Source organism: Terrapene carolina, unplaced genomic scaffold (genome assembly GCF_002925995.2).
Source record: "Terrapene carolina triunguis isolate 2854851 unplaced genomic scaffold, T_m_triunguis-2.0 Scaffold68, whole genome shotgun sequence".
NCBI classification, from domain to species: domain Eukaryota; kingdom Metazoa; phylum Chordata; order Testudines; family Emydidae; genus Terrapene; species Terrapene triunguis.
Window position 1 is genome coordinate 51167252 of NW_020664419.1, and position 26679 is coordinate 51193930.

General features: G+C 40.4%; 1 protein-coding gene across 1 annotated transcript in view; it reads left to right on the plus strand.

Annotated features, from left to right (window-relative positions):
* Positions 1-26679, plus strand: part of ARID2 (AT-rich interaction domain 2) — a 149907-nt gene that overhangs the window by 86804 nt on the left and 36424 nt on the right. Inside the window, exons 7-15 of the mRNA XM_026648766.1 lie at positions 481-547; positions 632-882; positions 2062-2158; positions 2246-2455; positions 2855-3019; positions 7297-7372; positions 12652-12786; positions 13476-13675; positions 14109-16969. Coding sequence (XP_026504551.1) covers positions 481-547; positions 632-882; positions 2062-2158; positions 2246-2455; positions 2855-3019; positions 7297-7372; positions 12652-12786; positions 13476-13675; positions 14109-16969 — 4062 coding nt within the window. The remainder of the gene's footprint in view (positions 1-480; positions 548-631; positions 883-2061; positions 2159-2245; positions 2456-2854; positions 3020-7296; positions 7373-12651; positions 12787-13475; positions 13676-14108; positions 16970-26679) is intronic.

Genomic DNA, 26679 nt, shown 5'->3' on the forward strand with positions numbered 1-26679 from the left:
TTTTATCAGCTTATGAGCTTGATCCTGCATATCCTTGATCATATGATTAATCTTGACTGTAGTCGGACTAGCCACACAGTAAAGGTTTGCAGATCAGGCCCTTAATTTGTAAAGTACTTTGAATTCCTTGTGGTGGAATAGGAATAGGTCTCAGATCCTATTGGTTGATTGTGGATGGAGTACCTTTGGTGTCTTGGAAGGGTGGCAGGAAGACTTCTTTAAAGCAGCTGTAATATATTGAACATCATAGGTTTCAGCTCTGGAGTGAAGAATGTACCATTATTTAGATACTGCATCTTAAAGATGATCTCTAATAGCTGACATGAATGGGAAGAGGATTTTTTTCAAGGGATGGAATAGTGATAAACACATCCTTATCCATTTGTGAATATTTTAAAGAGGCGGAAGAGAAAACAAATGTATCTGTAAAGGAAACATCACACTTCAGAAATTCAGTTTTACTTTTTATTCTGTTCTCAGTTTTGGAAGGATATTGTCGAGGATAATGAAGTACGTGACCTCATTTCTGACAGAAACAAATCTCAAGGTGAGATGTCTTGAATAAACTGATTAGATAAATTCTGGTAAATATAGAAAAGGAATAGCTAAAGTTGATGTTTTTCTTTTGTAGATGTTCCATCAGAAGAATGGATATGGGAATCCTTATTTCATCCACCTCGCAAGTTGGGCATTAATGATATTGAAGGGCAGCGGGTACTTCAGATTGCAGTGATATTGCGAAATCTTTCCTTTGAGGAGGGAAACGTTAAACTTTTGGCAGCTAATCGTACCTGTCTTCGGTTCCTGCTACTCTCTGCTCATAGTCATTTTATTTCTCTACGACAATTGGGGCTTGACACACTAGGAAATATTGCAGCAGAGGTAAATATACTTTGGAGAAGGTGCTACTTTAGTATTAAGTAGCTTGACTGATGTCTTAAATTTAATTATTTTTCTTGTGTTTATTTGAAGTAGTAGTGAATAAGTGCTTTGAATTTGCAAATAATAGATTTCAACAGAATGCACAAGGCTAGGAATCAGATATAGAGTGGGGCCCCCAATTTGCCTAAGCACAGTCATGTGAGGGAATGCAGTTGTGTGAGGGGCATGGGATCCTTCAAATCATCTCTGATTTTCAATTGAAATTCCATGGCATTGGGGAATTACTTGAAAAATGAAAAATATTCATATGGGTTATACTTTATAAATCATAATTCCACTATGATAATACAAGAATTCTCGTGTCACCAGTTAATAGGTATCAATACACTGTTTATAATAATGAGTATGAGAAAACCAGGGGGACTTTGGGAAGGTCACATACACATGGGTATATCATCAGTGAGGGAAACTTTCTTTTCAAAGTTATTTAGCTGTAAGAAGAAATAGTAACAGGCCAACTCAATCCATTTTATGGCATTATACACCACCGATAAATATAAAGTTGGAGATTGTGTATATATTGAAATCCTGCAATGAGTAAATAGCAGGGAAGGAGATACTGTAGTGCTCAGCTACTGATAGAAATCTGACTAGGATGGTGTTTTCATGTGTGGAAGGGCCTTTGAGAGAGCACTAGTGGTGGTGGTGGTAGTAGTAGTATTTACCATAGTGCCTAGAGACCCAAGTCATGGACTAGGACCTCATCATGCTAGGTGCTGTACAAACAGGACAAAGGATGGTGAAAGCCATAGGGAGGAATTCACCCCTAATCACTGCTACTGTTTCATAGGGTTTAGGAAAACGTTCATATCCATCCTGATGACAGCCTAGGAATTCAGTTATTTTCCTTACTGTAAAGACTCAAAGAAAAAAGAGAAGTTCAGAGCCTCTTCCCAAATACTTCAGAAGAGAAAAGGGTTAATGCAATTTTAAAAATAATAATTAAGAACTCTAGGCATTTAAAGCAGAGTCTTACATGCTCACAGAAGTGACAACATATTCCAGCATATAAAGACTTTTGAGCATTGAATTTGGTATGCAAATTTAAGAACTGTAAGTATTATGACTGTACGTACAACGTGGACTGCAGCTTAAATAATGTTTTTTCCCTTTTCTCAGCTTCTGTTGGACCCTGTTGATTTCAAAACTACTCATCTAATGTTTCACACTGTTACAAAATGCCTAATGGCAAGGGATAGATTCTTAAAAATGAGAGGTAAGGTCTTAGACGTCTGATTTTTTAAGTAAATAGTAAGAGAATGATTTTTTGGCTGTTTAATACTATTCTGTATTTGTTTTTCAGGCATGGAAATCCTGGGGAATCTTTGTAAAGCTGAAGATAATGGTGTATTAATTTGTGAATATGTGGATCAAGAATCCTACAAAGAGATAATATGTCATCTCACTTTACCAGATGTGCTGCTTGTAATCTCAGCACTCGAAGTTCTATACATGCTCACAGAAATGGGAGAAGTGGCCTGCACAAAGATTGCTAAAGTAGACAAGAGCATAGGTGAGGAAGAAGCAGAACAAAATATCATATTAGTTTATTTGTTGAGGAAAAAGAATTGGCACGTTGTCACATTCAGGGATTCAGAAATTTTACTTTGTCAGAGTTTAGAGAATGTGTGTGTTTATATATTATGTGCATATTGTTGCCGTATATTTACATAACTGAATTTTTGTTTTCTCAGAGAATTAATGAAAATAGACACCAAAGCAGGTCAGGATTTTGAATTATATATTGGCTTTATATGCCATGAAAAATATAATGTAGAAATTCACAGAAATGTGTGAGGGTTTGTTTTTCTTTCAGCAAGTGTCAGTTTAATTCAGATCAGTGTGTTCAATACCAAACACTCATATTTGTTTTGTTGTAATATCATTATTGGTTTTGCATTTAATGTTTTAGATACATTAGTATGTCTGGTTTCTATGGACATCCAGATGTTTGGACCTGATGCACTTACTGCAGTAAAACTCATTGAACATCAAAGCTCCAACCATCAAGTATCTGAAATCAGGCCACAGGCGGTGGAGCATGTTTCCTCACAGGCCCATGCAACAGCTGTCCCAGGTTAGTGCTATTATAGGAGAACATCTTTTGTATTTCTGTAGAACATTCTTTATAGCATATGTGACTGTCCATCTGTCTTTCTATCTGTAGCTATGTAATTGTGTGCATGTGCATAGCTATATAGCTGTGCGTAATTTAATGATTTACTTGTGCTTCAATATGTCAAATCAGACATGCATATTTTTAGTATTGTTGCTGGCAAAATGGATGTTAAGTTAATCTTTGTTTTATTTTTCTAATTGAATAAATATTTGGAACAATATTGGTCATTACATGAAAACACTCTGAAGTAAGATGGAAAGAATCTTAATATTTTTCAACGCTGTCAATCTTGAAAATGTACACAATGAAAATGTTACACATTTTTATTTAAAATTAACCTGTTCATTTGCATGTCAACAAAATATCTACAACTCTCAGAGGGGTAGCTAGTCCATTTTGTGTTATATTCTGTGTGAATAGTAAGTACGTGGCAGTATGTAAAATATGTTCTCAGTTAGTGTTAGGGTCAAATTCTAGGAGAATGGGCTACAGGATCTAATGGAATCATGGAAATGAAGATTAAAAAAAAATTCTCATTGACTGCACTGAAGCCACTAAACATTTCATTTGTGATGTGAGCCAAATTTTAACACCTACAATTAAAGCTTAAAGGAAAGTTAATTCTTTGTTGAGGTCATTATAATCTCTGAATGTACTTGATATTGTTTAGCTGTAGAAAATCTATTTTCAGAGTGAAATCCTGGCCCCATTGAAATAAATGATAAAGCACTCTTTGACTTTAATAGGGTCAAAATTTCACTCTAGATATCTGGTATCTTTTGACATGCACACACAAGGTTTTTAACAAGAACTTTCTTGTTAAATTCACATACAAAATTACATTCTGCTGACCTATGTGATTCCTCTAACAGCAAGTATAGGAGAAAAATATCTATTTCAGTGCTTTTCACAAGTATACATTGCATATCAAGAAAGTTATGGGCACTGTTGGATCATGGCATCTACGGTGACTCATCCAATCCAAATATAAATGTCACTCTCATTAATTAAACAACTGATAATACAATCAAGCATGTACTTGCTGGTCCTAGTCCTGCTTCCCTCACTCCCATAACTTCAGTGAAAGTAAAACCTGCAGGATTTGGCTCAAACTGGAGACCCAGGAGTCAGGTGCTTTCAGCCATTTGAAAAGGGTAGCTATCTGAAATAACTACACATCTTGCCATATGTTGCTGCTTTTAAAAAAATAATTATTTTTTAAAAAAACGTTCAAATTTAAAAACTCCCTCCCTCCCCTGCCAAAAAAATCCAATCCCACCACCTCGTTTTTCCCCCTCAATACTTAAAGTACCACAGACTTTTTAAAGGCCCATACTGCCCTTGCGTGGTTCCCGGAAGCTCCTAAAGGGTGTAAACCTGAGACATGTTGGTGAGCTGCAACTCCCATTCAAGTCAGGGTCAGACTCAAAGACTCTAATACTTCAGTTTCATTTCTATGACTAAACATAAACTTAAGTTTTTTCCCTAGTATTTTTTCCCTTTCCCTCTTGGACTTAATAGACATTGTGATTTGTTGGATTACCTACTCATCCAGAACCTTTCTCAGTTAATCAGATTCTTCTTCTCAAAACTATATTTTTATAAAACATTGCAGTTCAAAGTGACTTGAGTCCAGAAATTATGAGTCATGAAATCTTGACAAACTTTTTGCTAGCCGATTGAAGGCCTTGCCCACGTTAGAGTATTTTGCTTTGATATGACTACTTTGATGTAGTTACACAGGCGCAAACTCCATATATAGATGTGCTGCACCTCTGTAAAGCAAGTTACTGGAGTAAATTGTATTAATGAATGCCCCCACTTGATATTAGTGCAACATGTCTACATGAGCTTTTAACCATGTAAGGTAGTGTAAGCATTCATGTACAACTTTACTTTTTAGTTACTGCTTTTTTATTTAATGGAACATGTTTGACTCTAATAGGACTATACTGAAATACCTGCATGATACTGAACCAGGTGGCCTAGCGGTTTGGGTTGAAAGAGTTAAATTAATGTGGAAAGCATTGAAGGATGAGATAATTATATCCCAGTATCAGTTACATTTTCATTCTACAAAATAATAATTTCCCACTACAAACTAAAATCTTAGTATTTGTGTTACACACAAACGTGTCGTAAGGCAGCATTAGTTGTTATTTTATATTTCATTCTGTAGTCCTCTTTTCCCACGATTTGTAACTTTTTCAAAAGTTTGCCCTTTGGTGAAAACTTTCCAAGCTTGGTCTGCTCTTGAAGGCGTTTGTTTTGTTTTTCAGTTAAAATAAAATTGGACCCACTGCTTAAGTTAAGTGGTTGCAAGTTGCTTGCCTACTTTAAAGAACAACTGAGACTTTTATGTGTTCAGAAAACTCAAAAGCATTTTTATTTAAAAGTTCAAACATATCCTCAATGAGGAATGTGATTTTAATATTTGGAAAAAAATTAGTTCAGAAATACTAAACTTACTACCATTTTGAAAATGATGCCCTGAGCATGTTTTAGCATTTTCCTTAAGCAAAGAAGTGCTTGTGCACATGGTGAGTTATGGACGCACATAAACTGAAAAATAGATTAAGGGAGAGTAGTTGGGAAAACCTTATTTGTTCCCAGACCATCTCAGTATTCTGAATAATGATAGGGAATTCTACAGCCAAGGGACCACCATTGAGAATGACACGTCCCTGATTGTTTACATCAGCTACACGATTCCTACTAATCATAAATGAGAGTGCTAGACAGGAAGATAAAGACTTATGGTAGCTAGGTCCTAGCATGTCAAGGTCTTTAAAGATTAGTGCCACAACCTTGAAGCAGATATAAAACTCTGTGTAGACCTATTGCAGGTCATCGATCACCAGTGTAACACAGGTTTACAGGACTGCCTGTGAACGGGCCTCATAGGCAGACCACTGCATCTTGCAGTAGTTGCAGCTTCTGTGTGGCCTTTGTGGTCAAATCATTGCAGTAGTTCAGCACAGAGATGCTGATGGCATGGATCACCAGGGATAGGTCTCTTATTTGAAAGTGTAATTCATTTTTTATAAAGAGAATTAAGTAACGTGGCAGGATTTAACACCCTTGGACAAGAGTGCACTGCTATTCTGTCGAAGCATCTTGATGTCATATGCTTGAATCTTGCATAAAGATGCAGTCATTTTTTATTACTTTAAGGTCAACTCAAGTTGGTTCTGATTAGTTCCAACCTGGGATATAAGTGGCTAGAATATTTGTGCAGGCAGGAAGAATTGAGGAGCTAAGACAGAGGGGTCAGCCAAGCTTGAGAAAAAGCAATATTTCTTCTTTGTGTGATTGTCTATATGTATGTGTCTGTATGTTGGTGCTTATGTGCCTCATGAACTTGAGATCAGAAGCATTTGGCCATCAGTGTCAATGGGTCTGCACCTGGTGACATCTCCTCCTTCTGGGGAAGAAGGGTGAAGTGGATCAACTTGTTTCTCAATTCCTTCTTACTGCCCATGGCTCTTGTGGTTCCAGTTACTCCATTCCATCCTGTCATAAAACCAGTTTCAAACCAGGTGTGCTAATGCAAGTCATGGTTTATACTAGTGCAATACATTTAGACTAGCAGTTTGCACTAATACAATTACACTAGTGGCTAAAAACCTTGCCGGAAATGTGTCCTCACACACATCTCATTACATCTTTGAAACAACTTGGCATGCATTTAAACAGAGTTGATTTAAAGCAAATCTGATCATTCAGTAACAAATAAGCTATTGCCTTTTAAGACATGGATGTGGGGAGTTCTTTAAATATATGTAGTTATACTTTGTGTCTAGGAATCTCTCTGTAGATGTAAGTAATTAATTAATCCTTACATTTAATTTTGTCAAAATGAACTTCTTTGGGGGAAGAGCAACAGAGGGTCCTGTGGCACCTTTAAGACTTACAGAAGTATTGGAGCATAAGCTTTCGTGGGTGAATGTGGGCATTCACCCACGAAAGCTTATGCTCCAATACTTCTGATAGTCTTAAAGGTGCCACAGGACCCTCGGTTGCTTTTTACAGATTCAGACTAACACGGCTACCCCTCTGTTACTTTGGGGGAAGAGTGAGGGGAGAGATCTTGCAAAAGTACAAAACAAATTTCAAATCAAATTTGAAACTACTGAACTTCCGATGATCCTTTGTGTTGCCTGAGATGTTCAATTTTATAGGAAGAATCATCATTACATGTCAGCAAATGTATCTTTTTATTTCCTTTTCCACAGCATCAAGAGCAGCACAGCATATTGCTCCACCACCAGGAATAGTGGAAATAGACAGTGAGAAATTTGCATGTCAGTGGTAAGTATATAGTTCCATTCAAATACTTTCTTGAGAAAGAAGAAAAACAACACAAAATGTTAGCCTCTTGACATGATACTTCAAACTAGTTGTTTTCTCTTTCTTAGAATGTAATTTAATTCTTTAATTTAATTACAAATCTGATCTTGCTGTAAAACTGTAAAGCAGTATTATCTAACTAAACAGTATTTTAATCTTGTGCTACTGTAGCTATACAAGAAAGTGTTTCTCAAATTTTGAAACTAGATTTCTGGAAGGCTGTGATTTCATCAGTGGGAGGCTCAAGCAAACCAGGGAAGATGAAAGACCTTTTTTCCTCCGACCCTTCCCCACCCCATACTTGCTTTAATATTTTTATTAGTTATAACGTATGTTTGTACATCCAATATTCTAGAGAATTGATACCCAACTCATAGCTCTCAAGTAGGGCTAGGGTGATTCCCCAAACTGGTGTTGACCTATACATGCGTCTACTCAAATTCTAAGTCTTTGGGTTGATCAGTTCCTGAAACTCTTTTACTTCCAACACTCCCTGCTTCCCTCACAAAAATGATATGGGTTCATACATTCACAAGATGGAGCTAGTTATTGAATTGATTCAAATATTCATCTACACACACGTCTTTACAGTGAAGTGGGGAGCATTTTACAAGAAGCAGAGTGGTTCTACACTGAAAATCTGTCATTTCACTTATAGCTTAAGCAAAGATTTTGGCTGCACAGGAGTAGTTCTGTTGCAGATCCTAGCTTGTCAACTGAGTTGCCTCCTGTGCTCCTGCTTGTAGTTAGACAGTTATATTGTACTCTGTGTGAGGTATCATTAATAAAGTTATTGCTAGTTGACGCTAACATATGATGAGACTCTGAGTTTAGATACTACTGTGATATAGTTAATATAGAAATCCTCAGATAGAAGTTTTTAGCTAGAAAATAGCAGCTAATATTTGAAATCTTCATAATCCAAAATAAGTGGAATCTGCGTATTCCTGCTCTCAAACATGCTTCTTCAGAAGCCCATTGTATACAGCAATGAATTCTACAGGTCATATTTATACTATACTCTCTCAGGGCTGCCCAGAGCGGGGGGCAAGTGGGGCAATTTGCCCCGGGCCCCACAGGGGCCCCCACAAGAATATAGTATTCTATAGTATTGCAACTTTTTTTTATAGAAGGGGCCCCTGAAATTGCTTTCCCCCAGACCCCCTGAATCCTCTGGGTGGCCCTGCTCTTTCTGCCTGGGAATTAGACAGTAGAGCAGTCCCACTGATATCTGAGGTGTGAAGTAATAATACAGGGGACAGTGAGCAATCAGACTGTCTCCCCTGCTTCCCATGCTGCCGTTCTGCCAACCCCCAATCCTAGGAGAGGTAGAAAAGGAGCCACTGAAATCTTTCTGGCCCCCAAAACCAAAAAGGAATGATGCAGAATAGTCTCTCTTGCATTCAAGCAGGCAGGAATGGGCAGTTAAATCAGAGAAAGATTCCGCAGTTGCCACCTCTTATTCAGTAGTATCCAGGATTTGGGGAACAAGAAAAACAATATTTTAGTGGAAGGAGTAGAAAAAGGCAACAGAATCACTGTGCTATGCTGCAGTTGTGTAACACCATCTGATGACAAAATGTAATTAAACAAATCATACAACACAATGTCAGAAGGATCTGTAGTGGTTATTTTTTGTCTGATTCTGTGTTAGGCAACAAAGTGCTGGGTACTCTATAGTTATTTTTCTTTTTCTGAATTCTAAATGGAAATGAACCAACAAGATATAAAACAACAGGTGGCCCTGTACACAAGCCTAAAATATAATACTAACCATGGTATTTTTTCCAATGTTTTTCTTGGAGTTGAAGAATGGGAAATAGTCTCTTTCAACTGTGTTTGCATGAAAGCTAACATTGAGGGGTTTTTACCCTTGTAAAATCTCTTAGTAAGTTTTTGTCACTGTCCCTTACTGAGAGAAGTTGCAAGGGAATAAGTCATAATGGAAGAATTTAGAAATATTACTATCTCTTGGAAGCAGCGGAAGGACATGCAAAAGAGGGGCAATGTATTAAAACTAATATCCCTAATATTATAAGTCAACTGGGCCGGAAGAAGGATCCCCTGCAAGGTAAGTGCACATCATGGTCTAATCACCAACTCCCAATCAAGATTATGAGATAGACAACACCTTCTCTGACATTCATTGGTCACAGTGATACTGGTGTGTGTCATGGGAGGCTGACACTGTTTTTAATGACAGTCTGGTTAGAGAAAGCAGGAATATTGATTTTTTTCATAATACCTATGCATTAGTATACAGAATGTGGATTCAATTTTTGTAACTATAGTAAAAGTTTGGCAAAAAAAAAAATGGCATCATGTTTACTGGTATTGTATTCTAAGTTCCCTGTAAGCTGCGCAGCTGCGCAGCCACACAGCAGCCTATTTAGCACCGCGCAGGCGTTCAAGGAACCCGCCCAGGGACCTGCCGGGGGAGGGGCACCCCCCCCCCGCCCCTCACCTAGTCTGGCCTCCAACCTGCTGCGACCGGGACGCGGAGCACCCCTTCCTTGGCCCCAACTCTTCTGCGGCGCGGGTGGAGCGGACCGGAGCCAGTCACAGACGGGGTGCCCGGACCTGCGGGGGCGGCGCAGCCCCAGGTGCAGCCAAGGCAGCGCAGCCCCGGCCCGGACCTGCCAGGGGAGGGGCACTTATCCTGCAGCCCCAAACCCAGAGCTGCTGAGGCGGGGAGAGGCGCCTCTCCCCCACAGCCCAGGTGCTGCTTCTGCGGTGGGAGAGAGCTGGGGGGAGACCTCTTTTCCCCCCCCTCCCCCCCAAGCACCGCTCTGCACCCCAAACCCCTCATCCCCGGCCCCACCCCAGAGCCCGCACTCCCAGCCGGAGCCCCTACACCCCAACCCTCTGCCCCACCCCTGGACCCCCTCCCACACTCCGAACCCCTCGGCCCCACCCCCATCACATGAATTTTGTCACACATCCCCTCCATATTGGTGCACATAACAAAATTCCATTCCGCACATGGGTGGGAAAAATTAGAGGGAACACTGGTTGTATTGGCTATGAAAGAAGACAACACTAAATTCTCTCATCTGCTTTCTTTCTCTTTAGAATTTCCAGTTACATTCTGATTATAGTACTTTTAGATGATGCTAAACAATAGAGAACACGGTGTGTTTTTTCAAATCGTATAGGTGATATAGATTGTACTGCTGACAGTTTAAAAAATATATTGATACTCTTTGATCCTGCATGGCAGTGAAGTTATTTTGGTATTCTGTAGACCAGAGGTGGGCAAACTACGGCCCGCGGGCCACATCCGGCCCGTGGGACCCTCCTGCCCGGCCCCTGAGCTCCTGGCCCGGGAGGCTAGCCCCCGGCTCCTCCCGCGCTGTCCCCCTTCCCCCGCAGCCTCAGTGCACCGCGCCGCCAGCGCAATGCTCTGGGCAGCCGGGCAGCGCAGCTGCAGAGCCTGGCCTGACCCGGTACTCTGTGCTGCGCTGTGGAGTGGCTGGCTCCAGCCAGGCGGCGTGGCTGTCGCGCCACCAGCCGCCGGTGCTCCAGGCAGCGCGGTAAGGGGGCAGGGAGCAGGGGGGTTGGATAGAGGGCAGGGGAGTTTGGGGTGCGGATAGGGGTCGGGGCGGTCAGAGGGCAGGGAACAGGGGGGTTGAATGGGGGCAGGGATCCTGGGGGGCAATCTGGAAGGAGGGGGGATTGGATGGGGCGGCGGCGGCGGGAAGTCAGAGGTGAAGGTTCCGGGGGTGGTCAGGGAACAAGGAGTGGGGGGGCGAGGGGGGGGATGGGGCAGGAGTCCTGGGGGGGGGGGTGTCAGGGGGCGAGAAGCAGGGGGAGGGGGCCGGGCCACGGCTGGCTGTTTGGGGAGGCACAGCTTCCCCTAACCGGCCCTCCATACAATTTCCGAAACCTGATGCAGCCCTCAGGCCAAAAAGTTTGCCCGCCCCTGCTGTAGACAGTTGCTGACTCCATTTGCTGTCAGAAAGGAACTATTTTCCAACTTTCTGGGATGGCATAGAGGATCTCAAAGAAATAAAAATTACCAGTTAAGGAAAATATCCTTTTTTTTTGGTTGGCTGTGCTTTTGTGGAGGTCCTTCAGGAACCACACATTGCTTCGCTCCCTGGGAATTTATTGATGTTGCCTGGAGCATTGGCCAGAGCCGGTTGTTCGATGACAACATGAGGCCTTCACCCTGCTTGCCTCTAGGGATGAATGTTCTGCCTCTGTAGCACTCCTAGTCTCTTATGATCCTGGTAGTTGAGGGTAAGGTTGTTACTATATCTCTGATTTTCCTGTGTATTGCAGTACATCTAGATTAGCAGATCAGTCTGAAAAACTTATTTTGACTTGTCAGGTCAGCAAATTTTTGATGGAAACCTTTGATAGAGAATGAGTATGCAATGCTAAACTATATCTGACTTTTGATCTAAAGTTTAAAAGGTATAGTTTGAAGCTTTTAAATATATAATTTATTTAACTGATAGACACAGTTGGGTGGGGGTGAGCAGATGATTAAAGATTATATGGCAGTGAGCAGGGCCGGCTCCAGCATTTCTGCCGCCCCAAGCAAAAAAAAAAAAAAAAAAAAAGCCGCGATTGGCAGCAGCAGTTCAGCAGCAGGTCCTTCACTCCTAGAGGGAGTGAGGGACCTGCCGCCCCCAAATTGCCGCAGGTGCCGCCCCTCTCCCTTGGCCGCCCCTCTCCCTTGGCCGCCCCAAGCACCTGCTTGTTAAGCTGGTGCCTGGAGCCGGCCCTGGCAGTGAGGAACTGAGCTGTTAATTTCCAGACATTTTAACATTTGTGGGTTTTACGTAGTTTTTTTTTTCTTTTTTAAAGTTGTAGAATTTTGTAGAGAATATATAAAGTTGTTCTGGGGACTTCATTGAAACACATTTTCAATCTGAAATTTTCTCTAAGTTTTTGGTTTGTGAATATGTTACTAAGTCTTGCATATTATACATGTAAATAATAATCTCAACAGGATGTTATGTGATCAGTTTTTGCCATCTATCTTAGTGTTTTTCCTTATATTAACTTTGAGCATTGAGGTTTACATTGTGAAAGATAAAATTACATTGTGTTGAGGAGGTGTTTGATAGGAGAGCGCATTAAAATGCTCTTTTCAATATTTTAAATTAGTAGCGTTGTTATTGATTGTCCAAAATCCTTTACTCAGCCAGAGAGTAGTGTTTCAGCCCTTTAAAAAGAAATGTCCATGTTGCAGCGTGTTTCATCATTTATTTTTCTTTCTCCATTTTTAGGTTGAATGCACATTTTGAGGTGAATTCAGATTGCTCAGTCTCTCGAGCAGAAATGTATTCTGAATACCTCTCAACCTGCAGTAAATTAGCTCGAGGTGGAATCCTAACATCAACTGGATTTTATAAATGTCTTCGGTAAGGTGAAAAGTCTATAGAAGAATAAACAGGAGATTGTGGATGCCTAATGCTAATCTGCAACTTCAAACTTCTTTAGGGAAATACCTACTCTCAAATAAGTTTTAAAGTTTGATAGTTCAATGCAATTATTTTGTTCTTTTTAAAGACTTTGTTAGAGCTTGCTGTATGTGTTTGGCCATATATTTCTTCCACCTCTAGCTTTTGGGGGTTACAGTTTTCATTTCTCTTGTCCAAGATCTTGGAAATGCTAATTCTGGTGAACCTCTCAGTCCCCATGGAGGTAGCCTTCTAAAAAAAGCATCTGAGCATTTCAGTCTGGGGAGAAGACACATGACAGGCTGCATCTCTGCAGAAACAGGGACAGATGTTGTCACAAAATATTAGCCATTGAAAAATACTCTTCTGTTTGAAAAATAGAATGGAGACTTCCCATGCCCATTCCTTCTCTTTTTGGCAGAGGTTGAATATGTGACCCTGACTGACTGACATGATCTAGGATCTAGATTTTGCAGTTAGGTACACAATGAAGTATTTGACTTCTTAGTTTTTGTAAATATGTTTGTCTTTGTCCTCTCTGCGTACAGAGCAGAGTTGATGTGCTAAAAATTGAAAAGAAAGAAAAAAAATAATACTGTGAAAGGATTGAATTTTTGTTATGTATATAGCTGTATGTTTGTGTTTGGCAGAACTGTCTTTCCAAATCACACAGTGAAGAGAGTAGAGGATCCAAATAACAACGGGCAGGCACATATACATGTAGTAGGAGTTAAAAGGAGAGCTATACCACTTCCCATTCAGATGTACTATCAGCAACAACCAACTTCTGCTACCCCTGTCGTCCGGGTTGATTCTATTCCTGATGTATCTCCGTCTCCTTCACCAGCAGGTTCTTTATCTTTTACATTATCTTTTATATGGCATCCATTTTTGTTGCTTCTGAAACGACTGTAAAACAAAGTAAACTTCAGTGAAAAGAAGTTTTGAGAAACTAGTTATTTAATTTTTTTGTTTAATGCTTTATAGTGCTGGATGATAGTGTTGCTAAGTAGTATCTGGGTAGATACTGCCTAGCATTTGGCGCCTAAGCCCTAAATTTGCAAGTCACCAGACAAGCCACTCTTATGTCCACTACTAATCCGGACATGCTATAGCTGAGTTTAGAAACTACTTCACTTGACTGTAATGATAATTTCAAAATTGGGATTTTTGATTCTTTATATTTGTGTGTTTTGCTTTGAGGTGTGGGGGTGGGAGTGTTTTGGTTTGGTTTGGATTTTTGCATTGAGACTTCTGATTTTTTATTTTATTTGGGTCAACAGGAATCCCACATGGACCACAGAGTGTAGGGAACCATTTTCAGAGGATCCCAGTTAACAACCAATCTTCAAATCTGACCGCAACACAGATGTCTTTTCCAATTCAAGGTGTTCACACTGTGGCACAGACTGTTTCTAGAATTCCACAAAATCCTTCAGTTCACACACAGCAGCAACAAAATGCTACAGTGACTGTCATTCAGAATAAAACTCCAATTTCCTGTGAGGTAGTCAAGGCCACAGTAATACAGAGCTCGGTTTCCCAATCTGCAGTTCCTGTTACTATTGCTGTAGGTGGAGCAGCACAAGCTTCTAATCAAAATCACAGCAGTGCAGGACCACAACCATCTGTTGCTGTTGTCAGTTCTCAGACATTGCTTCACCACCAACCTGTAATTCAACAACAGTCTCCACTACATGCAGTGGTACCAGGACAGATACCTTCAGGCACTCCTGTTACGGTAATTCAACAAGCTGTACCTCAGGGTCATATATTTGGCAGAGTACAGAACCTACCAGCATGCACTTCAGCAGTTTCACAGGGTCAACAGTTAATCACTACATCATCACAACCTTTGCAAACTTCATCTCAGCAGCCCTCTGCTGGTAACCAGCAACAAGACACAGTCATCATAGCACCCCAACAATATGTCACGACCTCTGCATCCAATATTGTTTCTGCCACTACAGTACAGAATTTTCAAGTTGCAGCTGGGCAGGTGGTTACTATTGCTGGTGTCCAAAATCCACAAACTTCTAGGGTAGGGTTTCAGAATATTGCGCCAAAGCCTCTACCTTCTCAGCAAGTCCCATCTACAGTGGTACAACAACCCATGCAGCAGCAGCAGCCACCATCCCAACAAAGTGTAGTGATTGTAAGCCAGCCAACTCAGCAAGGTCAAACATATGCACCAGCCATTCACCAAATTGTGCTAACTAATCCAGCTTCTCTTCCAGCTGGTCAAACTGTCCAATTGACTGGACAACCAAACATAACTCCATCTTCCTCACCATCTCCTGGACCAGTTACAAATAACCAGGTTCCTACAGTAATGTCATCTCCATCTACTACTCAGTCACAAGGACCCCCTCCTACTGTCAGTCAGATGCTTTCCGTGAAGAGGCAGCAACAGCAGCAACATTCACCTGCGCCATCACAACAACAGGTACAAGTACAAGTCCAGCAACAACAACCGGTACAAATGCAAGTTCAGCCACCGCAAACTAATGCAGGAGTTGGTCAGCCTTCCTCTGGTGAATCTAGTCTGATAAAACAGCTGCTTCTTCCAAAACGAGGCCCTTCAACTCCTGGTGGTAAGCTTATACTCCCAGCTCCACAGATTCCTCCACCTAACAATGCAAGAGCTCCTAGTCCTCAGGTGGTTTATCAGGTGGCCAATAACCAAGCACCAAGTTTTGGAGTTCAAGGACAGTCTCCAGCTCAGCAGCTATTAGTTGGACAGCAAAATGTTCAGCTGGTCCAGAGTGCAATCCAGCCCCAAGGGGCAGTACAAACAGTACCCATTTCTAATCTACAAATATTGCCAGGCCAGTTGATCTCAAATAGCCCAGCAACCATTTTCCAAGGGACTTCTGGCAACCAGGTTACCATAACAGTTGTGCCAAATACTAGTTTTGCTACTGCAACTGTGAGTCAGGGAAATACAACTCAGCTCATTGCTCCAGCAGGAATCTCAATGAGTGGAACACAGACAGGAGTTGGGCTTCAGGTGCAAACACTTCCAGCTACTCAAGCACCTCCAGCTGGACAATCACCATGTGCTGCTGCTCCTCCATTCAAAGGTGATAAAATAATTTGCCAAAAGGAGGAAGAAGCAAAGGAAGCAACAGGTTTACACGTTCATGAACGTAAAATTGAAGTTATGGAAAATCCCTCTTGCCGAAGAGGAGCTGCGAACACCAGTAATGGGGATGCAAAGGAAAATGAAATGCAGGTGGGAAGTCTTTTAAATGGGAGAAAGTATAATGACTCCAGTCTACCTCCTTCTAACTCAGGGAAAACTCAAAATGAGGCCAATCAGTGCTCACAAGTCAGTAACGGGCCATCATTAGAATTGGGTGAGAATGGAGCTCCTGGAAAGCAGAACTTTGAACAAATGGACACACAGGAAATTAAAAGTGATTTGAAGAAGCCCCTCGTTAATGGAATCTGTGATTTTGATAAAGGAGATGGTTCTCATTTGAGCAAAAACATTCCAAATCACAAAACTTCCAATCATGTAGGAAATGGTGAGATCTCTCCAGTGGAACAAGGGAATTCAGATGTCACGCAGCAAGAGACTGCCAAAGGTGATCAAGGGGAAAGGATTTCTAATGGGCCTGTATTAACTTTGAGTAGTTCACCTGTTGTAAGCGGTACACAGGAAGCTGCAAAACTGTTAACCCAGCAATTTAGTGGTACCAACACTGATTTACCTAATGGACCTTTAGCTTCAAGTTTGAATTCAGATGTGCCTCAGCAACGCCCAAGTGTAGTTGTCTCACCACATTCTACAGCCTCTGTTATACAGGGGCATCAAATCATAGCAGTTCCACACTCAGGACCTAGAGTGTCCCAGTCTACCCTGTCATCTGAAGTTCGGTCTACTAATGGCACAGCAGAATGCAAAACTGTAAAGAGACCAGCAGAGGATAATGATAGGGAAACTGTTCCAGGAATTCCAAATAAAGTAGGAGTTAGAATTGTTACAATCAGTGACCCCAACAATGCCGGTTGCAGTGCAACTATGGTTGCTGTGCCAGCTGGAGCGGATCCAAGCACTGTAGCTAAAGTAGCAATAGAAAGCGCTGTTCAGCAAAAGCAGCAGCATCCAACAACATATATACAAAGCATGGTCACACAGGTAAGTTAAGCAAACTTTTTGTGTTTATTTTACCAAATATGATTTGTAAAAGAAACAGATATGTCAAAATGTAAATTTGCTATTCTGATATTATCCCCCTGTGGGATTTAAAATCTTCATAAAATCATTGTTTTTGTGTTCCTACTTAAGCTGTTCTGATACCTCTCATTCTGTTTTTGATGCTAGTTATAGTAGTATAGTTGAAATTTATTTAAAAGGATTAAAGTGTAACAGGTTGCAACTTGATTATGCATCAAGGGAAAACCCCTTGTGTTTACTTTTCTGTTATTTAATTGCTTTGTTATTTTGAAGGTTAAAATATAGTCCCTTGTATTTTAGAATCTTAAAATTATTTGTTTTATCATTTCTTGCTCTCAAAGTTGTCGATATCTTGCCTCCTCACTTAGAATAGGTGTTGTAGGTGGCAGTCTCTACTTTTGTGTAATGTTTTATATTTTGTTCCTACACATTTTGTTAGTAGCTCACATAAGTATATTTCTGAGGAGTGAATTTCAAATGATTTTTCCTGTATAGATATTATAAAATGTCTCAGTTGATTATACTTCTACCACGGTCTTCGAGCTTACTGAAATAAGTTAAAGTTTTTGGGTTTGGAGATCCGTAAAGGATAATAAACGTTTCCGTTTACTCCAGTCAGTCGAAAATAGTGTTTGTCCATTGGTCAAAAAGGATGCTGTTTATTTCCACCATAGGTTCTGATCCTGCAGTCATATCTGATGGACTCTACACAGGCATAAGAGTCTGTTTCATGGATCAGATTGGGGGATAGGGGCCTTAATTTCTTTTTTAGATTAAATTTTATTTACCTTTAGTAGTGCGAGCTTCCTCGTACCTCACCACCAGTGTAGGCTATAGTATGTGTCCATTCTTAATATGACATTTAGCACCTACTGTTCTATTGTAAATATTGCAGTTTGTACAGCTCAGTACCATTTTCCAGGAAAATTCCTGATCATATTCAAAATTCTTACATTCTCTAGCGTTATTTTAGCACAGCATATGGTCAGAAAATCCCTTAATTTCATGTAAGGAGAATTCATTTTAAGAAACTGTTTCATATTCTGAATTAGAGCAAAAGAGATATCAACTAATTTGAGAGTGGTAAGAAGAAGACAGATTGTGGAGAGAGAGAGGGGGGAAAACCAGAGAAATCTTTGTTTGGGTTAGTGTTCTTAGGCGTTGAGTTAAGAAACTTTTATTACTTGATACTCATTCATTTTCAGTATCTAGTAGATGTAGATTATGGACACAAACAGAGCTATAACTAGAATCCACTTAGGAGCTGATGCCTGATTCATCAGGGTGGTACTCCTGCACTGTCATCAAGTTAGACTTCTACTGAAATCTGTCTGATGCCTTAACTCTTTACCTGAAGAGATTTCTTGTCTAAAGATGAATAATTTTCTTTTGACTGTGAGAACACATGCTACTTTGTGAAAATTTTGCAAATCTAAATGAAAGTCAAAGATGTACATTATTCTGATTGACACATGATCTTTGATTGAATAAAAGTTGTTTGACAACAAAAGAAAATTGCCAATGTGCAGTGGCGAACTGCAGCCAGCGGGAGCCGCGATCGGCCGAACCTGCAGACGCGGCAGGTAAACACACCGGCCCAGCCCGCCAGGGGCTTTCTCTGAACAAGCAGCAGCCCTAGTTTGAGAACCAGTGATCTAGGGGACAGAGTAGATCACAAGCTAAATATGAGTTAACAGTGTAACACTGTTGCAAAAAAGGCAAACATTATTCTGGGATCTATTACCAGAAGCGCTTTGTAAGCAAGACACAAGAAGTAATTCTTCCGTTCTACTCTGCACTGATTAGTCCTAAACTGGGGTATTGTCTAGTTCTGGGTGCCTCATTTCAGGAAAGATGTGGACAAATTGGAAAAAGTCCAGAGAAGAGTAACAAAAATAATTACAGGTCTAGAAAACATGACCTATGAAGGAGAAGCGAACAAGCGGCATGTCCTGTGAAGGAGAAGCGGAAAGCAGCCCAGGCCACAGGGACGTGCTGGCCGCTGCTTCCTGCAGCTCCCATTCACCGGGAATGGTGAACCGCAGCCACTGGGAGCTGCGGCGGGCCGTGCCTGCAGTCAACGTAAACAAAATGTCTCGCAGCCCGCCAGCAGATTACTCTGATGGGCTGCATGCCGAAGGCTGCCGACCCTTGTTCTAGGCTTTACAGTGACACACAGAGTGACAATCCTGGAATCTTATTATATAGATATAGGATTTGATTTTGTATTTAAATATCGTGTTTAGTGGATTGTCTCAAACAGGAGCATGTGACACGTCATTGTTTAAAGGTGATTCTCTCTATTAGCATCTACATTTAGCCAGTCCTAGGTGTAGCCTGAATGGAGGAGGGAGCTGGCATCTTACATTGGTGGCTTTCTCTCCCTTTATTTACACATTTTCTGTTTATGGGTTGTTACTGCCCTGAGGCATTGTGCTGGACTGGTGCATGAAGAAAGAAAAATAAATGAGTAATTACTTACTTTTTTTTTTTTTCCCCCAAGCTCCCACAAAACATGTTGAACATGACCAAGTTGGTTTGTCCCAACTGGCTTCATAGAAGTGCTCTAATGTCATGCCAGATGCCTGGATGTGAGAAAATTACACTTAATTGCCTATTTGGCTTTTAAAAAAAAATCAGTCCCTCCCTCACCATCATCAAAACAGACACTTCCATTTTTCTTAAGGCAGCCCACTTGTAGCATCCTTGTGTGGGAAGCAGGCTGCTAAAATTGTGAGCAGGAGTATAAACATTGGCTCCAATCTTCCACTGATCAGTAGGCTGAGTTTCCATTCACCAGAAAGCAAGTGCGTAGCCCCAGGAGGCATAATTCATTCCTATCCGCAGAGCAAATGAACTGCTCAGCTGGAGCTACTAAAATACAGAAGTTCTTCATTTGGTTGTCATTCATTCCTGAAGCACACTGATGCAATTAGCTTTGAACTTCAATAATCTCCTATCATTAAAGAGGAAATTTATTTTAATGCCTATCCCCCTACCCAACCGCTCCCTCATACCCCCCCAAAATCCTGCTGTTTTTATTTTCCACATGTAAGCTACCTGTGATAAACATAATATTTTGAGAACATAAAATTTTCAAAAGCGCTAAGTAACTTAGGCTCCTAAGTCCTATGACTTTGTCTGGGAAATGACAGAGGTGTTTTTGAAAATTTTACTCATATTAATTATTCACTGCACAAGTAGTGGTACACACAAACACACATATGTGTGACAATCACAGCGTGCGTGTGTGTTTCTGTGTGTGTATCTATATATTATTAGGGAGCAGAAGTGTAGAGTAAGGCCCTGATCTTGAAAATAGCTCTGTATGAGAACAGGGGTCCCCCATATGGAGCTGCATGCAGGACTGGTCCTCAATTATTATATCTCAATAGATCATGTATTCCATTTTGTAAAATGTAATCGTTATCAGTTTTGTTACCAGTTCACTGTGTACCAGCTGTTTTGTTTTTTCCTTACCTTTATGGATTTGTATACACTGCATTTTAGTCACTGTGCTAATGCACTGGTGTTAACCATGATTTGTACTCCTGCAACTTGCTCCAAGTAACTTACTCCAGCTGACTCTTCTATTGACATACAACATCTACAGGGTTTGCACTTGTGTAGCTTCGCTGGTGGCTCAAAACCCAGTATAGACCCTTTGACTAGAGTAGTCATTTTAAAAGTGAGGTGTTTTGGTAGGGTAGACTGCTGGATTTTGCAGATGCCGGGTCCTTTGTGTTTGTGCTTACATTTTATCTAAAACTGAAATTTAAAGGATAGTAGGAGGCCTTATTTCGAAGATGGTATTTACCAATTTTAACAGAGTTGCCTGAGGTTAGGAGGTTGAGTAACATTGAAATATGAGCATTGAGACATGGATTGCAACATGAATTAAATGAATATAATACCTTTTATGCAGTGTGGTTGTAGCTGTGTTGGTCCCAGAATATTAGAAGAACAGCTCTGTAAGCTCAAAAACTTGTCTCTCTCACCAACAGAAGTTGGTCCAATCAAAGATATTACCTCATCCACCTTGTCTCTCTCCTATGCTTTATATTAGGGCTGTCAGTTAATCACAGTTAATTCACGCGATTAACTAAAAAAATTAATCACGATTTAAAAAATTGCGCTTGTAACAATAGAATACCAATTGAAATTTATTAAATATTTTTGAATGTTTTTCAACATTTTCAATATTGATTTCAATTACAACACAGAATACAAAGTGCACAGTGCTTGCTTTATATTATTTTTATTACAAATATATGTACTGTAAAAAAGATAAACAAAAGAAATAGTATTTTTCAATTCACCTCATACAAATACTGAAGTGCAATCTCTTTATCATGAAAGTGTAGCTTATAAATGCAGAATTGTTTTTGATTACATAACTGCAATCAAACAAAACTGTGTGTAAAATTTTAGAGCCTACAAGTCCACTCAGTCCTACTTTTTATTCTGCCAATCGCTAAGACAAACAAATTTGTTTACATTGACGGGAGATACTGCTGCCTGCTTCTTATTTACAAGGTCACCTAAAAGTACCCATGCTACAGTCACACCTTCACTTTGCAGTGTAGACATACTGCTTCTGCTGGCATTTTGGAAGTAATGCCCCCTACAAGAAATGATCTCAAGAATTTGGGCATGCCACTGTTGTGTTCTTTATTACAGACTGAACAGGTAGTGAAGTCTACAGTTACAGTTGCCCAACACTTTCCATTATAAGATGCTGTTTTCATCTGCTTATAACTTTGCCAAACTTCAGAAGTTTGGTCTGAAATTTTCCATGTGAGGTGTTCGTTTCAGGCAGATTTTTTTTTTAATTTCTGGTAGATCCCGTCAGCCATTTCTTATAATGAAATGAAGGGGGGAATATAGTTATGTTTAAAAAATTGTTAAACCTGTTTGTTAAGAGCTCTAATGCTTTTGTGCTTTGGAGCGGGGACTTAAAATTTGGCAGGCGAGATTATTCTGGCGTCAGGGATGTGCCTTTTGTCATCCCCATGAAACTGCCAACATTTGGCCAAGTTATAGTTTGCTGAAAAATCTCAGTTCACACGTGCTCAGTAGATTTTTGTTAGAATTTGACAGCTACATTCTCCAATTATTCCATCTGCAATGACCATGCTCCATCTCTTTACCGCTCCTTTGTGCTGACCAGACTCTCTCATATACTATCTGTAACTAACTGAGCGTGATCCATCCCTGGGCTATAGGAGCTTCTGTGTCACCAGGCATAGGAACTGAGAGCAGGGAGACTCTTTCCAGTGCTCTTAGTTCTCCCCTGGTGGTAGCCAGGCAGCATGGAGGAGAAGGAGGAAGTTGCCTGAAGGAATGCAGAGGCATGAGGAGCAGTGCGGGGGACAGCAACAGAGGGAATATAGGAACCTGGCGGGGGGGGGGAAGGGGAGGCTTAAGAGCAGGAGGCAGAGGATGGGGGGGGACACAGCGGAAGCAGAGTGAGTGGGAAGAAGGGTAGGAGCTGGGAAGGGGAGAGGATGAGAGAAGAGTTTGGGAGGGCAGGAGCCACAGAATGGGGAGGATAGGGATGGAGTCTGGAGCCAGGCAGGAATGAGTGAGGGGAGGGAAGATGATCAGGAGGCAGTGGGTTAGGAGCTGTTTGTGGTGGAAGGGTACTAGGAACAGAAGGGTCTGTAACCATTAGAGAACACTCCTCTATAAAACCTGGAATAGAACCCAGAATTCTGGAGTCTCTACATTCCTGATGATCTAACAAATAGCTGTGAAACCCACTGCCAAAGTGTGTGTTAGGTCCACATAGAAGATAGTCTTCTACTGCTACCATATATTCCATGAGCTCAAGTGGTAGAGATCTGTATTGTTTATGTAAAGGTCCCAACCCTGCTGGTGACCTATTTGGGAATTCAGTATGGTTCCGCAGGATTAAATTTCTGTTTTTCAGTTATTTTGAACTTAGGAAATTACAGTTAAAATATGTTAAAAGAATATTAAGGATGCGACGTCAAGCAACAAACAAGATGGGGGCTTACAGACCCGTGTCCTCCATTACAGAACCCTGACTTATTCCTGAAGCACAATCTGTCCTGTATATTGAATGAAGCAGGAGTCCTGTGGAAAAATGTAATTGTGTAATTAACGATTGTATCATAATCCAGATGCACAAGGGGGGCAAATTAAGGTTGCATGGGCAATCTAACTTTTGAGTGTTTGATTTTACAATCTTAATTTTCTTTTACTGTTGTTTAATGTCATTCATATAGTGTCCACTTTAATTTCCCTACAACATAAGGTGTTTTGTGAGGATTCATTGTTTAGTACTTGCAAAATAGCTTTGCGATCCTAAGATGAAAACCGCTGTATAATTGCAAAAGTTATTCTTATTTATGGATAGTTGGACATCAATGCCTCTTCTTCAGGCAGCAGCAGACATATTTTTTTAACTCATGGACCATAGGTGCTACAAACGTTTCATAATGTTTTTGTAAGCTTTCCCCTTCCTTTCTTTTATGGTTTGCAAATTTCTTTTTGTTTTACTGTTTTGGCAATTCCAATAGTGCTTACCTATGGTTTGCCAGAGTTGGTATTTCCTGAGTAACTGATGAGTACTCTATATGGTACACCTCTACCTCAATAGAACGCTGTCCTCGGAAGCCAAAAAATCTTACCGCGTTATAGGTGAAACCGCGTTATATCGAACTGGAGCACTGCTTTACCGCGTTCTGTCCGAATTCTTGTTATATCGGGTTGCATTATATTGGGGTAGAGGTGTACCTGTAAGAAACAGCAGAGAAAACCATACAAGTATAGTGTACAAATGAAACATGTTTAAATAGTTTGTTGATTTCAGTTGCCATAACGCTAATCTAGAAATACTGAGGAATGATGTTGAAAAGACTTAAGCAAAGTATTGTACATAATTTTTTAAGGTGACTTGAAAATGAAAAGAAAAAATTGACCCTTACCTTTTTTCTCTTCCATGATGCACAAATTGCTAAGGAGGAGTACAAAATCAGAAAGTCTAAAGCACAAAATGAGTTAGATCTAGCAAGGGACATAAAAGGCTATCAGAAGAGGTTCCTTATATACATTAGGAGTAAGAGAAAGACGAAGGAAAGCATACACTCTCTACTGAGCGGGGTAGGAGAGCTGATGGCATCAAGAAAGCTGATGTATGTAAGCCTATTTTGCTTCAGTTTTCTCTGAAAGGTTAATGCTGTCCACATACTCAACACAAGTAATATTAACAACAATGCAGAAGGAATGCAAGCCAAAATAGGGAAAGAACAGGCTAAAGAATATTTAGATCAGTTAGATTTATTCAGGTTGTCAGGGCTTGATGAAATTCATCCTTGGGTATTTAAGGAACTAGCAGAAGCAATCTTGAACCATTAGTAATTATCTTTGAGAACTCCCGGAGGACAGGTGAGATCCCAAAAGACTAGAGAAGAAAAACATAGTACCTATCTTTATAAAGGGGGAACACACAGGATCCGGGGTATTATAGACCAGCCAGCCTAACTTTGATACCTAGAAAAATACTGGAACAAATTATTAAACAATCAGTTTGTAAGTACCCGGAGGATAATAGGGTTATGAAGAATAGCCAGCATGGATTTGGCAAGGACAGATCATGTCGAACCAACCTAATTTCCTTCTTTGACTGGATTACTGGCCTAGTGGATGAGGGGAAACAGAAGATGTGATATATCTTGATTTTAGTAAGGCTTTTGACACAGTCCCACATGACATTTTCATAAGCAAACTAACGAAATGTGGTGTAAATGAAATGATTATAAGGTGAGCGCGCAAGTGGTTGAAAGACCGTACCTGGGGCAGTTATCAGTAGTTTGCTGTCAAATGTGGAGTCCCGCAGAGATCAGTCTTGAGTCTGGTACTGTTCAATATTTGCATTAATAACTTGGCTAATGGAGTGGAGAGTGTGTTTGTAAATGTTGTAGATTATACCAAGCTGGAGGGGGTTGCAAGCACTTTGGAGGGCAGGATTAGAATTCAAAATGACTTTGACAAATTGGAGAATTGATCTGAAATCAACAAGATGAAATTTAATAAAGACAATGCAGAATACTTCACTTGTGAAAAATCAAATGCACAACTACAAAATGGGGAATAACTGGCTAGGTTGTGGTATTGCTGAAAAGGATCTGGGGGTTATGAATATGACTCAGCAATGTGATACAGCTGCCAAAAAGGCTAATATCATTATGGAGTGTATAAACAGGAGTGTTGTATGTAAGTCACATGCAGCAAATGTCTTGCTCTGCTCAGCATTCAGCAGGCCTCAGCTGGAGTACTGTGTCCAATTCTGGGCATCACACTTTAGGAAAGATGTGGACAAATTGGAGAGAGTCCAGAGGAAAGCAACAAAAATGATTAATGTTGTAGAAAACCTGACCTATGGCGAAAGGTTAAAAAAACTGAGTGTCTTTAGTCTTGAGAAAGAAAGACTGGGAGGGGATCCTGGTAACAGTTTTCAAATATGTTAAGGGCTGTTACAAAGAGGATGTGATCAATTGTTCTCCAGGTCCACTGAAGGTTGGACAATAAGTAATGGGCTTAATATGCCCCATAGAAGATGTAGGTTGATAGTGGGGGAAACTTTCTAACTATACAGGTAGTTAAGCTCTGGAAATAGGCTTCCAAGGGAGACTGTGGCATCCCTGTCATTGAAGGATTTTAAAAACAGGCTGTCAGGGATGGTCTAGTTTAGGTGGGCCTGCCACAGCACAGGAGGCTGGAATTGATGACTTCTTTAGGACTGGAAGAGACCTCCATATCTATGATTCTGTGTATAAAGGGAAGCCTGAAAAGTGGGTTTAATTGGTCCTTTTATACACACTGATGTTTTTGGTTTTTAGCCTTAGGAAAATTAGGAGTGTCAAGTTTTTATTTTTTGAAGAGTTCTCATTGAAGGTCATAGTTATGTATCATGAGCTCTTTTAGCCTTAAATTAAACAAATAAATTGTTGAATTTCTGTTGTTCAGTGGCTCTAATATCTTTGATGTCATCATCTTACTAGTGCTCCAGTTGTCCAAAGACATGTAGGAAAAATAGCATGGGAAAGACCTGTATTTCAGCTTTAAGCAACATACAGGGGGGGAAACATACTCTTTTTTGAGGGCAGGGGAATCCACATTTCAGCCTTCCTTTTTATATCATAAAGAACCAAAAAGGCTCATACTGAGTTTTAAAAGTGACCTGTAAAGGGAAAAAAAGATTATTTTTACTCATTTTTAAAAACAGTCCCTTGAAACATTGGGCGGGGGGGCGGAGGGGGGATTTCCATACTGAAATGGTTTTACTTCCTCATAAAGCACATTGTTATGTTATATGGCTGGTCAGAAATGCTAGGCTTCTAGCATTCTCTATAACGATACATAAGCTAATTTTTTTTACAGGAACTCAAAGAATCTTTGCTCGTGTGGAGTCCATGAGAAAGTCCTTTAGTTCTCCATACACTAACAAAATCACACTGGGTCATTTTACATTTAAGAGAGAGAGAGAGTGGGTGAGATTTTCAAAAGTGGTACTGTAGTAACTTTTGATGCCTCATTTTACCTATCTACTTACTGACTTGTAAAGATAGTGCATTGAATCCTCTGTGAAAGGGTTCAGTTTAGGTGTTCTAGGTGTATTGATTTAGTGAATAATATTCCTTGTA